The sequence below is a fragment of the Lethenteron reissneri genome, chromosome 25, assembly GCF_015708825.2.
Source record: "Lethenteron reissneri isolate LAM-NWPU_2019-01 chromosome 25, ASM1570882v1, whole genome shotgun sequence".
In the NCBI taxonomy this organism is placed as follows: Eukaryota; Metazoa; Chordata; class Hyperoartia; order Petromyzontiformes; family Petromyzontidae; genus Lethenteron; species Lethenteron reissneri.
The window spans coordinates 5,439,436-5,453,878 of record NC_083803.1 but is presented as its reverse complement, the minus strand read 5'-3'; the positions used below and the strand labels follow the sequence as shown (position 1 = coordinate 5,453,878).

The 14,443-nt window shown below is 43.1% G+C and overlaps 1 protein-coding gene across 7 annotated transcripts in view; it reads right to left on the bottom strand.

Moving 5' to 3' along the window:
* The window catches only part of RAD51B (RAD51 paralog B), an 82,289-nt gene that overhangs the window by 67,317 nt on the left and 529 nt on the right, over positions 1-14,443 (bottom strand). For 4 of the 7 annotated variants that reach the window (XR_009755685.1, XR_009755684.1, XM_061559032.1 and 1 more), the window contains exons 2-7: positions 13,554-13,666; positions 11,638-11,751; positions 10,879-10,983; positions 10,654-10,790; positions 9,975-10,094; positions 8,948-9,131 (exon numbers count right to left, since the gene is read on the bottom strand). Coding sequence is in view for 5 of the 7 variants with exons in the window: in XM_061559032.1 (XP_061415016.1) it covers positions 8,948-9,131; positions 9,975-10,094; positions 10,654-10,790; positions 10,879-10,983; positions 11,638-11,751; positions 13,554-13,637 (744 nt within the window). In the remaining 2 variants the exon portion in view is untranslated. Of the gene's footprint in view, positions 1-8,947; positions 9,132-9,974; positions 10,095-10,653; positions 10,791-10,878; positions 10,984-11,590; positions 11,752-13,553; positions 13,667-14,443 lie in introns of those variants that run through there. The other 3 variants (XM_061559035.1, XM_061559033.1, XM_061559036.1) reach the window with 2 other exon arrangements.

Genomic DNA, 14,443 nt, shown 5'->3' with positions numbered 1-14,443 from the left:
TGAGTGGTGAGGGTGAGTGACGGTTGTGAGAGGTGATTAGTGAGTGGTGAGGGTTAGTGGTGAGCATGAGTGGTGAGGGTGAGTGTTGAGCGTGAGTGGTGAGGGTGAGTGGTGATTGTTGAGGGTGTGATTGGTGAGGATGAGTGGTGAGTAGTGAGGGTGAGTGGTGAGGGTGAGTGGCGGTTGTGAGTGGTGATTAGTGAGGGGTGAGTGGTGAGGGTGAGCGTGAGTGGTGAGTGGTGAGGGTGAGTGGTGAGGGTGAGCAATGAGGGTGAGCAGTGAGGGTGAGTGGTGATTGGTGAGGGTGTGATTGGTGAGGATGAGTGGTGAGTGGTCAGGGTGAGTGGTGAGGGTGAGTGGTGAGGGTGAGTGGTGAGAGGTGAGGGTGAGTGTTGAGGGTGAGTGGTGAGTAGTGAGGGTGAGTGGTGAGCGTGACTGGTGAGTGGTGAGGGAGAGTGGTGAGGGAGAGTGGTGAGGGTGAATGGTGAGGGTGAGTGGTTGAGTGGTGAGGGTGAGTGGCAAGTGGTGAGGGTGAGTGGTGATTGGTGAGGGTGTGATTGGTGAGGATGAGTGGTGAGTGGTGAGGGTGAGTGGTTGTTGTGAGGGTGAGTGGTGAGAGTGAGTGGTGAGGGTGAGTGGTGAGGGTGAGTGGTGATTGTTGAGGGTGTGATTGGTGAGGATGAGTGGTGAGTAGTGAGGGTGAGTGGTGAGGGTGAGTGGTGAGGGTGAGTGTTGAGGGTGAGTGGTGAGGGTGAGTGGCGGTTATGAGTGGTGATTAGTGAGGGGTGAGTGGTGAGGGTGAGCGTGAGTGGTGAGGGTGAGCAGTGCGGGTGAGTGGTGATTGGTGAGGGTGTGATTGGTGAGGATGAGTGGTGAGTGGTCAGGGTGAGTGGTGAGGGTGAGTGGTGAGCGGTGAGGGTGAGTGGTTGTTGTGAGGGTGATTGGTGAGGATGAGTGGTGAGGGTGAGTGGCGGATGTGAGTGGTGATGGGTGAGTGGTGAGCGGTGAGGGGTGAGTGGTGAGTGGTGAGGGTGAGTGGTGAGGGTGAGTGCTGAGTGGTGAGGGTGAGTGGTGAGAGAGTGGTTAGTTTTGAGGGTGAGTGGTGAGGTTGAGTGGTGAGGGTTAGTGGAGAGTGGTGAGTGATGATTGGTCAGTGGTGATTGGTGAGGATGAATGGTGAGTAGTGAGGGTGAAGTTGAGTGGTGCGGGTGAGTGGTGGTTGTGACGGTGAGTCGTGAGGGTGAGTGGTGAGGGTGAGTGGTGAGGCTGAATGGTGAGGGTGAATGGTGAGAGTGAGTGGTGAGTGGTGAGGGAGAGTGGTGAGTGAGAGTGGTGAGGGTTAGTGGTGAGGGTTAGTGGTGAGAGTGAGTGGTGAGGGTGAGTGGTGAGCGGTGAGGGTGAGTGGTTGTTGTGAGGGTGATTGGTGAGGATGAGTGGTGAGGGTGAGTGGCGGATGTGAGTGGTGATGGGTGAGTGGTGAGCGGTGAGGGGTGAGTGGTGAGTGGTGAGGGTGAGTGGTGAGGGTGAGTGCTGAGTGGTGAGGGTGAGTGGTGAGAGAGTGGTTAGTTTTGAGGGTGAGTGGTGAGGTTGAGTGGTGAGGGTTAGTGGAGAGTGGTGAGTGATGATTGGTCAGTGGTGATTGGTGAGGATGAATGGTGAGTAGTGAGGGTGAAGTTGAGTGGTGCGGGTGAGTGGTGGTTGTGACGGTGAGTCGTGAGGGTGAGTGGTGAGGGTGAGTGGTGAGGCTGAATGGTGAGGGTGAATGGTGAGAGTGAGTGGTGAGTGGTGAGGGAGAGTGGTGAGTGAGAGTGGTGAGGGTTAGTGGTGAGGGTTAGTGGTGAGAGTGAGTGGTGAGGGTGAGTGGTGATTGGTGAGTGGTGAGGGTGAGTGGTGAGGGTGAGTGGTGAGGGAGATTGGTGAGAGAGGTTGGTGAGTGGTGAGTTGTGAGGGTGAATGGTGAATAGTGAGTGGGAGTGGTGAGTGGTGAGGATGAGTGGTAAGGGTGAGTTGTTCAAGTTCAAGTTTATTTATTAGGTATAGCCCTGTGAGCCATTCAGCTCTTGAATCGGGTGCAACCGCAACAAACAAAAAACAAAAACATGAACAAAAAAACATCTTAAAGTGAATATGTGACTAAGTGCAAACAGAAAATCCAAGAAAAGACAGCAAAAAATATTGCAGAAAAAACACCGTACACCAACGCTGTGTGCAAAAATCCCAGTGGGATGCAAGTCAAACAACAACAACAACCACAAGACAACTTAGATTAAGGCCATCAGTCTAACTCTGTACTACAACAACACAAACATGGCTAAACCAATACACTTTTCGAAATCACCAAAATAAAGCCATGAAGGCAATGAAAAAGCAATCATAGGAACTGACGGAATTTTCACAATAAATGGCATAAACAACATGTACTACCAAAACCCTGCAGCCATAGCTGGCTGCATGAGTCACTCCACAACAGCAGGAGCATCAATCGGAGTATTGTAATTTTTCAATGCACCTTTAAGATCAGCACACTAAATCAAAACACAGGTCATACTTTGTAGCGATCATCCGGAGCGAAACATTTTATTTTAGGTCACTGAATAGCACTGGCAGCTAGGGGTGTACAACTCCTCTAAAGCAGTTTTGAGTGAAGATCTCATAGGTAGTGACTCAAGTTTCAATTTATTTGCAACAGCATTCCAGACCCTGGGGGCATCAATAGCAAAGGCCCTTCCTCCAGTATATGTACGGCAATAGGGAATATTAAGCTGGTAAATGAGTGTAGACCTTAGGTCAAATTTGTTCTTTGAAACAGAGACGAGATCCAGCAGGTAATCTGCAGATTTTTTTGCAAGTACATCATGAATAAATAAGATCTGGTGCACAAGCCGTCGAACATTCAGAGATGTTAAGTTTGACCCAATGTAGAGATCACAGTGGTGAGTCCTATATGGGCAGTTCAATGCAAATCTTAAGGCCGAGTGATACATTGAGTCAAGCTTCTTCAGTACAGTACTTGGGGCTGATTTATACACAATGTCACAGTAATCAAGTAGAGGCAGTACGGTAGCTTTAATCAATTCCAAACGGAACATAGGAGGGAAGCAGTGCTTGTGTCGATATAGAAAACCAATTTTAATTTTTGTCTTTTTCCCAATATAATCAATGTGATCTTCAAAATTCAGTTTTGAATCCAGGATGACCCCAAGATACTTATAGATCTTGACTTGCTCTATTTGATCATTATTTAAGGTATGTAATTGGGGAAAAATAACTTCCCACTTTAGTCCTGGTGAGAAGCATAGCACCTTGGTTTTGGCAGGATTTAGGACTAGTTTAAGAGCAACTAGCTGATGTTGTAGTTTGTTGAAATCACTCTGGAGCTTAGCAATCACGTCATCCGGAGAGCGGCCAGCAGTAATTAGTACCGTGTCATCTGCAAAAAGATTTACCCTGGAATAATCCAGTTCAGTGCCCAAGTCATTTACATAAAGAGAAAACAAGAGGGGGCCGAGAATGGAACCCTGTGGAACCCCTTTTGTTATCTTAACACTGTTTGACCTCCAACCATCTGTGAATACAGTTTGGGTGCGAGAAAAGAGGTAATTTTTTAACCATTTTACTGTGTTTTCGGAAAAACCGAGGCAACTTATTTTACTAAGCAGGATGTTGTGGTCTACTGTATCAAAAGCTTTGGACAAGTCAAGAAAAAGACAGGCACAGTACTGCTTATTATCAAGGCTACTGTAAATGTGATTCAGAGAGTCTAATGCAGCAGATGTGGTGCTGTATTTTTTTCGGAACCCAGATTGTTTTAGATGTAATAGATTGTTGGCGGACAGGAAACTGTTAATTTGGTAGGTCAATAATTTTTCAAAAATTTTCATCAACGGGGACAAAATTGAGATAGGTCGGTAGTTATTTGGATCATCTTTAGGGCCCCCTTTGTGAAGTGGACGAACATAGGAATGTTTCCATTCTAGAGGAACTGATGCTTCTTTGATGGACAGGTTGAAAATATGGGCTATAGGTTTGTATATTAGGTGACCAACAGTTAGTAGAGCAAAGACGGGAATACTATCTGCTCCGGTAGAGGAGGACCCTTTGAGGTAGGACAGTTGTTTCAGAACATTACTTTCGTGGATTGGCTGAAAACTAAATTCGCTTAATGTTTGGACAGGAGTGTAGGAATTTGCATGAGCAGGGGTGACTCCCAATACATTATCAAATAGGGTACCAGCTTCAGAAAAATGAAGGTTAAAATTGTCAACTATTTTTTGGGGATCTGAAAAATATTCCCCATTTCGGTTAAGCTGAACGGGCAGATGATCTGTTTTGGATGCCTTTTCGATACATTTGATTGTTTTCCAGAAAATCCTGGCATTTCCATGAGATTCAAGGAGAGTGGAAGAGAAGTAGTTATTTTTTGCATGCCGTATTTTTTTGACGCATCTATTCCTTAAAATCCTGTATTCTAGCCAGTCATTGACCAAATTACTTTTCTGAGCACATGCCCAAGCCTTGTCCCTAGTTTTCATGAGCTTTGTAATCACAGGATCAAACCATGGTGGACGGTTGCCTTTAGTTTTAAATTTAACCAACGGAGCATGTTTGTTAAGAATTTGGAGAAACGTGTACCTGAAGGTCTCCCAAGCCGTAGTCAGGTTTGGAATATCACAGACCTTGTCAATATCCGAGTGAAGCACATCATTAGTAAATGCCTGAGTGCTGAAGTGTCTCATGGAGTGCTTCTCAACCAATTTAGGGGGGGCTTTGGGTCTGGCTGATGATCTCACCCCAAAAATGAAGGAGTGATCACTAAGGTTATTACCTAGAACACCAGTCAGTGCGAAATTGTGAGGGGCATTTGTCAATAGGACGTCAAGCAGAGATGACTGTCCCGGATTTTTTAGGTTGGGTCTTGTGGGGACATTTATTAATTGAAACAGGTTAAATTCATCTGCAAAATTTGTGGCCACGGCCGGCGGGTTTAGCCAATTCCAATTTAGATCACCCACTAAAACTATTTCACCTTTAGGGAGGCCCCCAAGAAGCTCTCTCAGTGCAGATGCAGCTTCAACATCCTTCCCACTAGGCGGTCTATAGCAGCACACTACCAATATGTGTTGATTATTAGGGAGAGTTATTCTGAGAGCCAGACCTTCAAAGCAACATTTTTTAAACAAGGAGTGAGCTGGTGAACATGCAATAGTATTACGAACATAGATGGCAATTCCACCTCCTTTAGATCCTCGGTCAAGCCGAAAAAGATTGTAGTTGTCAATCGTAATCTGCAAGTCATTGACGGCAGGAGTGAGAAATGTTTCTGTTAGGCAAAATATGTCCGGGTCAAGATTTGCTACTTCTAGTTTTAGTTGACTTAATTTAATCAAAAGCCCTCTGATGTTGACATGTAGAACACCAACACCTTTTCTGCCAGAAAAATCTACAGAATTATATGAGTTCTTTACATTTGGTCCAGGATGAAGCTCAATACCACCCAGAAATAAGAAAAGTAGAATTAATAGTTTGCACAGGTATTTTCTGTGAAAGGATGAAGAGCGACGAACCTTGGACGAATAGCAGCAGCTCGCAGATGGTGTTATTTTTAAGAGCAGAATGAAGTTTGGAAGGAGTGCTGGTGAAGTAATGGGACAAAGATAGGGTTTAAAAGGATATAATGATGGAGTGTAGAAGTGTCTATAAGTTGTTTCATTAGCAGGTGTAGTTGCAAATTTAGCAATAAGTATTGACGCAAAGTAACGCGGGTAGCCATTTGTAGAGTTGAGTGTGGCACTAGATATGGCCGGGAGGGACAGTAGTAAGATACACAGCAGGTGAATTGACATCTTTAAAACACTAAATTTAAACACACACACAGCTCACTCACACGCAGCTCACCCTCACCCACTCTCACGCACAGCCCACACCCATGCAGCACAACGCACACGTGGCCGCACACGCCGCCGCCATCTTGCTGCTGTTGTTGTTGTGAGTGGTGAATGGTGAGGGTGAATGATGAGTACAGTCAATATGCACTGCTGTTATCATACCAGGTACCACCACCACAATATGTACTCCTCTCATCATCGCAGATACCACCACAGCAGTATGCACTGCTGTAATCATAGCAGGTACCAACACAGCAGTATGCACTGCTGTAATCATAGCAGGTACCAACACAGCAGTACACTGCTGTAGTGATAGCAGGTACGACCTCAGTCGGTATACACTGCTGTAGTGATAGTAGATACTGCTATCGAGTTGGTAGATACCGCTATAGTAAATACTAAAACAGTCAGTATATACCACTACAGTCAGTCAATACTGCTACAGTCAGTATATACTACTATACAGTCAGTACATACTGCTACGGTGAGTTGCTACTAGAGTCAGTAGATACTATTATAGAGTGAGTAGATACTGCTATAGCTTTTGTAGTCACTACTATAGTCAGTGGATACAACTATAGAGTCAGCAGATACTATACAGTTAGTCGTTACGAGTATATAGTCGGTAGATACTACTGTAGGCCCAGTAAATACTACTATGGTCAGTAGTTATTACAGTCACTAAATACTACTACACAGTCAGTAGCTACTACTGGCTCAGTAGATACTACGGTACAGTCAGTAGATACTACTACAGAGTCAATAGATACCACTTCCTCTGCTGTATGTAAGGTGTTGTTAGTATATATACCTACGAGGGGTAAAGATATTTTTTGAGGGGGGGGGGGGAGACCACAATTTTCAGAAACATTTTGACATCAACTATTTACCCCACACTTTCTACAACTTTTTGGACTTGTGAAAGCCTCTTATATATTTGTTGGTGGAGAAATGTACAAACAGCCCACCGGGCTTTGACAATACCTTAGTATCTGTGTATATATATGTAAGGTTTTTAAGAAATATATTTTTCACCCGGGCAAAGCCGGGTACTTCCGCTAGTGGACTATAAAACAATGTTGTCATAATAATTCCAAATTAAAGCACTGTTTATAAAGTTTACTTTCTAAAATTACTCCACATATTTAAAACATGTTTTAACTGTGGCAGAAACAGACAATGAGGGATTAAGGTCGTGAGCTTTATGTCCGAGAGAAATGAAGTACATACAGTCCTCAACTTACGAATACCCACAACTAATGAACCAGCTTCCATGACACAACTTTTTTAACATTGATTTAAAATGCAAACTCACACTTGCAAACTGAACTATTTTGTGATCCTCTGCAAGATGTATTAGTAGGCCTTGCGTGAGGAGTGTTTGTGCGCGTGAAAGTCAATGTATATGTGAAAGTGATTGTGTGTGGCCTTCACGTGGCCTCAAAGTGCACCTGGCCTGGCACAGGTGCCGTGGTGACGTTACCGTCACTTCGTGGCGAATGGCGGGTATTGGTGATTGTGTGTGAAAGTGAGTTTGTTTTTCGTGCGGGGAGCGGTAGTGTAGCAGTTGTGCTACCAACCCACCGACAAACACCAGTGACGATTATCTGAATGGGTCTTGAGCCTCCCCTAGGTCGACTAGGCCTCATAATGAGCACCTGGTGCAGTGCATAAACATCATCACTTCAAACTTGATTTGGAGCTTTCGTGACTGCAATAATTACTTTTTGGTTCTTTCGGGAAAGTCACGTAGAAAGAAAATAAATGAAATAATAGAATACGACGTTTCGATTGCAACACAAGCAATCGTCATCATCACTTCAGTCAAACGTGGCCGGTCGTGGTGCTGCCCACTGGCCTCGTGTGCAGTGCCAGCCTTCATAGGTGCTGCTCGATCACAGCACTTGCCCCAACAGTCTGATGAGGCTTTATATATCTGGATGGCTTCATGAAAAAATCTCTGAAGCCATCCAGATGTATAAACACAGACACAATTTCAACCGAGAGGATGGGTACAAACTGAGTGATCATTGGAAGGACGTTATGAACCAGGTAAAGTCTTAACTGACTGTGATGTTTCCATCCTACCTGCCTAAGTCAGCTGTTATTTCCGACTCTCTGTGTATGTCTCTCTCTATGCCTCTCTCTTAGATCTCTCATGGTCAAATGTCCTTTATATTGCACTCACATGTCCTTTGGATTGCACCACTCTTCGACTTTAAATTAACATGCTAATCTCTCACATTAACATAGCCACTTCTGTGCCCTCATCGAGGAGGCCACTCACCTATCTTACAGTTACATGCTGATTTCTCACATTAACATCACTAGCCCTGCCCACTTCTTTATGACCCTTAGGCTACACCCATTTCAAACCTTTTTAAACAGTCTGTCTCAGCAGCGGAACATGCTTTCCCACCTGATGACGGACGCTTGTGTTGCGCCCGAAACGTCGTGATTTATTTTATTTTATACCTACGTTACTTTACCGAAAGAACCAAAGAATATGGATTCCTGCAGTCACGAAAGCTTCAAATCAAGAATGTATTACAGCATTAGATGCAAATGTACTATAATTCTTATTTATGAGTTTCACAATGTTTCCATTTTTTGTTGAACCATAACACATTTCATAACACTGACCGTATTGGGATTTAGAGTACATTGTGTTCCGACTTATGAACAGGTCTCATGAATGAATTATGCTCATAAGTCGAGGACTGTAGTTTATGCAATTTACTCTAGATAAATAAAGGAGTTCCTGACAGTTTGATTGGGCTGAATTCTATAATGTCTCTCAAGAATAAACGTTCAGTTGCACTTAGTTATATCTTTAAAAATTAATCAAAACAATATCAAACTAAATTCTAATTTACGGCATACTGGTGTGTTAGGTGGACTTTCCGTCTGCAGACATAATTACGCAAGTTGTCTTTTGTTGAATAAGTAAATGAACTTGGAAAGATGAAAATTTCAATCATTATTTTTCTCTAGGTATCCGAGCACTTGAAGCACTAAATGTATCAGCAGATGGGAGAGCGGAAAGTTCAGTGATCGCTTACCGGCAGAGAAAACTCCTCTGCAAGATACTTGAGCAAGGCAGCCTGATGGGAGAGGAGTTCAGATCGCTCAGCGACCCCCGCAAGAAACCGCAAGTCGATCTCCTTGCGAAGGACCGAGGCAACAGAGTCCAGCACCAACAGACGTACGCGCTTGGCTATGAGCTCCTCTTCAAGACTCTCCAGCCTGCTCCACATGGCCACAATCCATCGCACAGCTTTGTGATAGACCGATTGTTTTGCAGGATTCTGTATTGCAATTTAACCTTTCATTTGAATTGGTATTCACACTTTGGAACCTGTATTACTCGTGTTATGATTTTATTTAACTCTTGAATTAAAAACATTCTGCATCTCCACCTGTTACACAAGAATCGGTTTACTGTTACAGTGTATTTATATGACACAGGTCTCCTTTGCAAAATATACTTCTGGTCTCAATGGCCTCTTTCCCGGTCTTACATATTGAAATTGTGTATTGTGTAACAACCACACAATTATAAATGTGATTTTTGTTGTCATCATACAGTACTACTTTTCACATGTTAAAATATTTTCATACATTAAGAGTGACAGTGGCAACATCTGCTGTTGGGATTAAAAAATGCATAACATTTCTTTTTCGCTCTCTTCACGTGGCTATTTCTGTTAATATAGTGCCTTTTAACGACAGGATCCAAATACTCAACTTAACAGCCACAGCTAAAAACAGAGGCAGGTACACTTTTTAAAGGCTTGCTTAGCAATTCATGATTGCTGTAATTGTGCAGAGCAGAAGTGTGCAACCTTTGGGTTGTGGGCCAGAAACGGCATGCGGCACGGTTTTGACCGGCAGAAGGTTCGGTGAGCAACTTGGTGGACTGTTCACCGCACAGAGACTATACCGTGACGGCTCGTGGGTGGGCGGGATATAGATTTGCAACATCATCAGAGCTCAAACAAGGTTGCACGGCCCTGGCATCGAGTGTGTTGCATATATTTACAGGAGACCGATGCATTCATGTTGCAAATTAAGTGAAGTGTGAAGTACCTGCTCAGGACGCTCTGTGTAGTGAGCTCTCTGTATACGTGCACACGGTTGGTCATGGCAATGACGTGCTCGTCTGTGCAGAAATGCTCTGGGTGACGACTTCGAGCAATCTCCACTAACCTTTATAAATACATACAACACACGGACACCGTTAAATAAGCCACATTTGTAAAACTCAACCAAGTAAACTCAATAATCTTGCTTATAGAAACGCTTTGAAAATAACAAAAATAATAAAATGAGAATTATTGTAAACAGTAATTCTCATTGTTGCATTAAAATGTATCAGATTTCACATTAAAATCTAAATTTTCCAAGCTGTATTTCCAATGGATAATTTAAAGACACGATCTGAAAAATATATTGTAGATACGTATTTAGACTGTGGAGTGCTAGACTGTTCAACACATGTTTGCAGATACCTCAATAAAATAAACTGCATTATAGCACTCCTGTCACTGGCAAACATGGCAATACATCAAAGCCGTGATGCCACAATAACACTATACAGAGTCACCTGATTTTAAGTATTTTTTTTCTTATGAGTTATATTTCATGTTGGTCAGCATAGAACACACAGCCTAGGTATGTAATCTACAAGCTTGTAGATACATATTTATTTGAGGGTTGCATCTTCCTTAAACTCTCTGGCCTCATCATGTAAATGTCCAATCAACACCTCTCTGCGGAGAAGGCCGACTCCGTGTCGATGTAGATGACTCCCCCGTCCAGTCCACCCAGGGATGCTGGCAATGTAGCTAGAGCACTCAGCATCATACAGAACTGCGTTTTTCCACAGCCGGATGGGCCAGCGACCTAAGGGAAGAGCAACACAAATGAGATAAACAACCAAAAACAGGTCCTCTAGTCAAGCATATGGCATTGGGATAGAAGGCTTACCTACCTCAGTGATTGAGCCACAGGGAATGCCTCCTTGTAAATCCCTGTCAAGTGCAGCAAGGGATGTGGCAAAGAATGCAGCCATGGGTCTATCCCTCATCTCCAATGCCTGTTTTGAGAAAATGTGTAAGCACGAAACATTTGTTAAAGTAAAAAAACAATGTGGCCTACTGCTGTTATAAGTTAGACATATAGCAATACACTTTTCCCCACATTATTATAGGACGAGGGTCACAAAATGATTAAAATTCAAGAATCAAGTGTTGTTGTCTTGTTTATACTGTTTTGTCTGTAATATTTCGATGTCTGTATTGTATAGTTCTCTCACATTTGTACATGTCTTATTTGCTATGTCTTAATCTTCTAACCTAAAGAAATGTTTTGCATACAATGTACATACATACACATTAATTAGATACAATATGCATTATTTCATGCATGTATTGTGAGGATAAGAATCAATTTCAAATTGTGAATCGTTATGTGCCTACTCCATGCTTTAGAATTGTTTCTTGTTAAATTTCGATTTAAGGCTTTCGTGACTGCAGGGATTCATCTTCTTGGTACGTGACTTTACCGAAAGAACCAAGAAGAAGTTGTTTCTTGTTGTAACGTTCTTACCCGCCCCTACTGGACAACTCTGAAAAAGAGCTTTATAGCTCATCGGATTCCTCCAGTATAAACAACTATTCTGATTCTGATCACGGGTGTCCTACATGTGCAGTGTCCGGTCGGACTGGTGTCAGGGGAGTCAAAGACGCACGGTGATCACGCGGGGTGCGCAGGCCTGGCTCACGACCCTCGCGAGCTGCCGCACCGTGGCATAGCTCTTGCCCGTGACGCGCAGCAGTTCCACCGAGGACAGTGACAAGAAGTCCTGAAAGGGAATCCAAACGAGAGTGGTGTCAAATTTCGATTTAAAGCTTTCGTGACTGCAGGGATTCATCTTCTTGGTTCTTTCGGTAAAGTCACGTAGAAGGGAAATAATAAAATAATAAAAATAAAACATAATAAAATAAAAATTCTCACGTTTTGGCCACGACACAAGCAGCCGTCCTCAGACAGCTCTGTTTCTTCACCTGAGGACAGCTGCTTGTGTTGTGGCCGAAACGTCGTGAGAATTTTTTATTTTATTATGTTTTATTTGTATTATTTTATTATTTACCTTCTACGTGACTTTACCAAAAGAACCAAGAAGAGAGTGGTTTCAGTTTAATGCAGAGGCTTCCGAGACATCTGGCCACTGTTACATACCTGTCAACCCCTTATCAGTGCCCTACCTTATTACAGACCAATTCAGACCTTATTGGTCACCCCGTGCCCCTATAAATCTCAACGTTCATCTTAATAAGTCCCGATCTATGCCCTTGAGCATAGATCGGGCTCCCCCACTCTTTGAAATATCTGCCTGTCGCCGTCGCTAATTTTGCCTTCTTTGCCACAGGAGGTAACGCTGCCATTGCCGCTGTGCCGTGGTGGGGCTTGTTTGGAAAATCGGATTTGGAAATGTAGTTTGTGCGCATGATCTGTACCGAGCGCGTCTTAATTCCAGATCAAATTTGTCAGCTGCAATGGGGATCGCTACTCTCCAGAGTAAAAAAAAAAATTGTCCCACGACTTTTTTTAAATGGCCCTATTATTTGTTTCACCCGTATTGAAACGGCCATACACCGTATGCACCTGAAAACTCAATTTCCCTGTACAAGAATACAGATAAATCGTATGGGTTGACAGGTATGCATTCATAATAGAGGTGGTTTTTTTCCGGTAAGTATGTTGAACTTCTTTCGCACCGCACTTAGCCATTAAATAGAAATGTGTCGTAAACCCACCACCACCCGATAGCCAATTTGTCAGGTTTGTCACGTAAACAAAAACATGACAATTACTTACGACTTCAGCACTGTTAAACTTTGCTGCACAGCAATTCCGCAGTGTGCGTTTTTTTATGTTTATTCTTTTTAGGATCCTGAAAGTTTATTGTGGTATTTAACCAACGTCCTTTATTTATTGACAAACGGTTTTAGTAAACGTGTGAACATCTTAAGCTTTAGCGATCCAGTGAAGTGAAAGCTGATAAACAGCATGATAAAACGACTTTTCACTTTAAATATTCATGTGGAATACACAGTCCAGTATTAAAAACAAGTAAAATCTGGATCTTTTGGTGTTCAGTGGTGAAGGGGCCTGTTCCTTAAAATATGACTGAGCATTTAAAGGTGAATAGGATCAGTTAAGTACCCCCTATCAGGTTGATATTGCCCCACAGGTCAGTATTCGTGTCCAGCAGATGAGGACCTCACCAGAGTTGTTTTCTCTGACCAGTTGAGGTGACCTGGCAGGTGTGTTCGTGTACATCAGACGATGCGTGTGAGTTTTAAAGTTGCTGCTCACACGGTGAGGCAACCTGACACCTGGGTATTCATCTCAGGTGAGGTGACCTGAGAGTCGAGTGTGTTCATGTCCATGAGGTAAGGTGGCCTCACAAGTGTTGAGGATTGTTGCTCACCAGGTGAGGTGATCTTGTTAGTGAGTGTTCATATCCGGCGAGTGTTACCTGGCAGGTCTGTTGATGTCAATCAGGTGAGGTGAACTTACAGGTGTGAGGGTTTGTTGCTCATCAGGTGAGGTGAGCTGGCAAGGGGTGGGGGGAATTGATGTTCGTATCAGGCGAGTTACCTGGCAGGTGTGGATGTTGTGCTTGGATAGTCGCTCGCACACATCCGCGGGCACGCCGGTTCTCCGCAGCTTCTTCCACGACATGGTCGCTGGGTCATAAACTTGACAATTTCCTGATAAAAAAAGCAAATGGCAAACAAAACAAACAATATCATTCACCACGGGGCCATGGGCACACAGGCGAAAGATCCCCCACACACATCCCCACGGATAATTTAACGCCAATGAACATTCGGCCGACGAACATTAAAACGAAATAAATCCAAATTTGTATTTAAAGCTTTCGTGACTGCAGGGATTCATATTCTTGGTTATTTCGGTAGTCACGTAGAAGAGAAATAATAAAGTAATACAAATTAAAAACTATTGTTTTTATTGTTTTATATTTGTATTATTTAATTATAAAAAATAATAAAATACAAATATATATTTTTAAAGTTTATAATAAAATAATACAAATATAAAACAATTAAATTTGTTTTAATATTTGTATTCTTTTATTTCCCTTCTACGTGCCATTACCGAAATAAATCCAGTGACACTTTAGTAATGAAACACTGAATGTAAAGCCACCCGTGTCCGTCACGTTTGTCCATGTTTGCTTGTTGTAGTACAGAGTTAGACTGATGGCCTTAATCTAAGTTGTCTTGTGGTTGTTGTTGTTTGACTTGCATCCCACTGGGATTTTTGCACACAGCGTTGGTGTACGGTGCTTTTTGTGGAATATGTTGCTGTTTTTCCTTGGCTTTTCTGTTTGCACTCAGTAACATATTCACTTAAAGATGTTTTCTGGTTCATGTTTTTGTTGTTTGTTGCGGTTGCACCCGATTCAAGAGCCGAATGTCTCACAGCGCTACACCAAATAAATGAACTTGTACTACTGTCGCCTC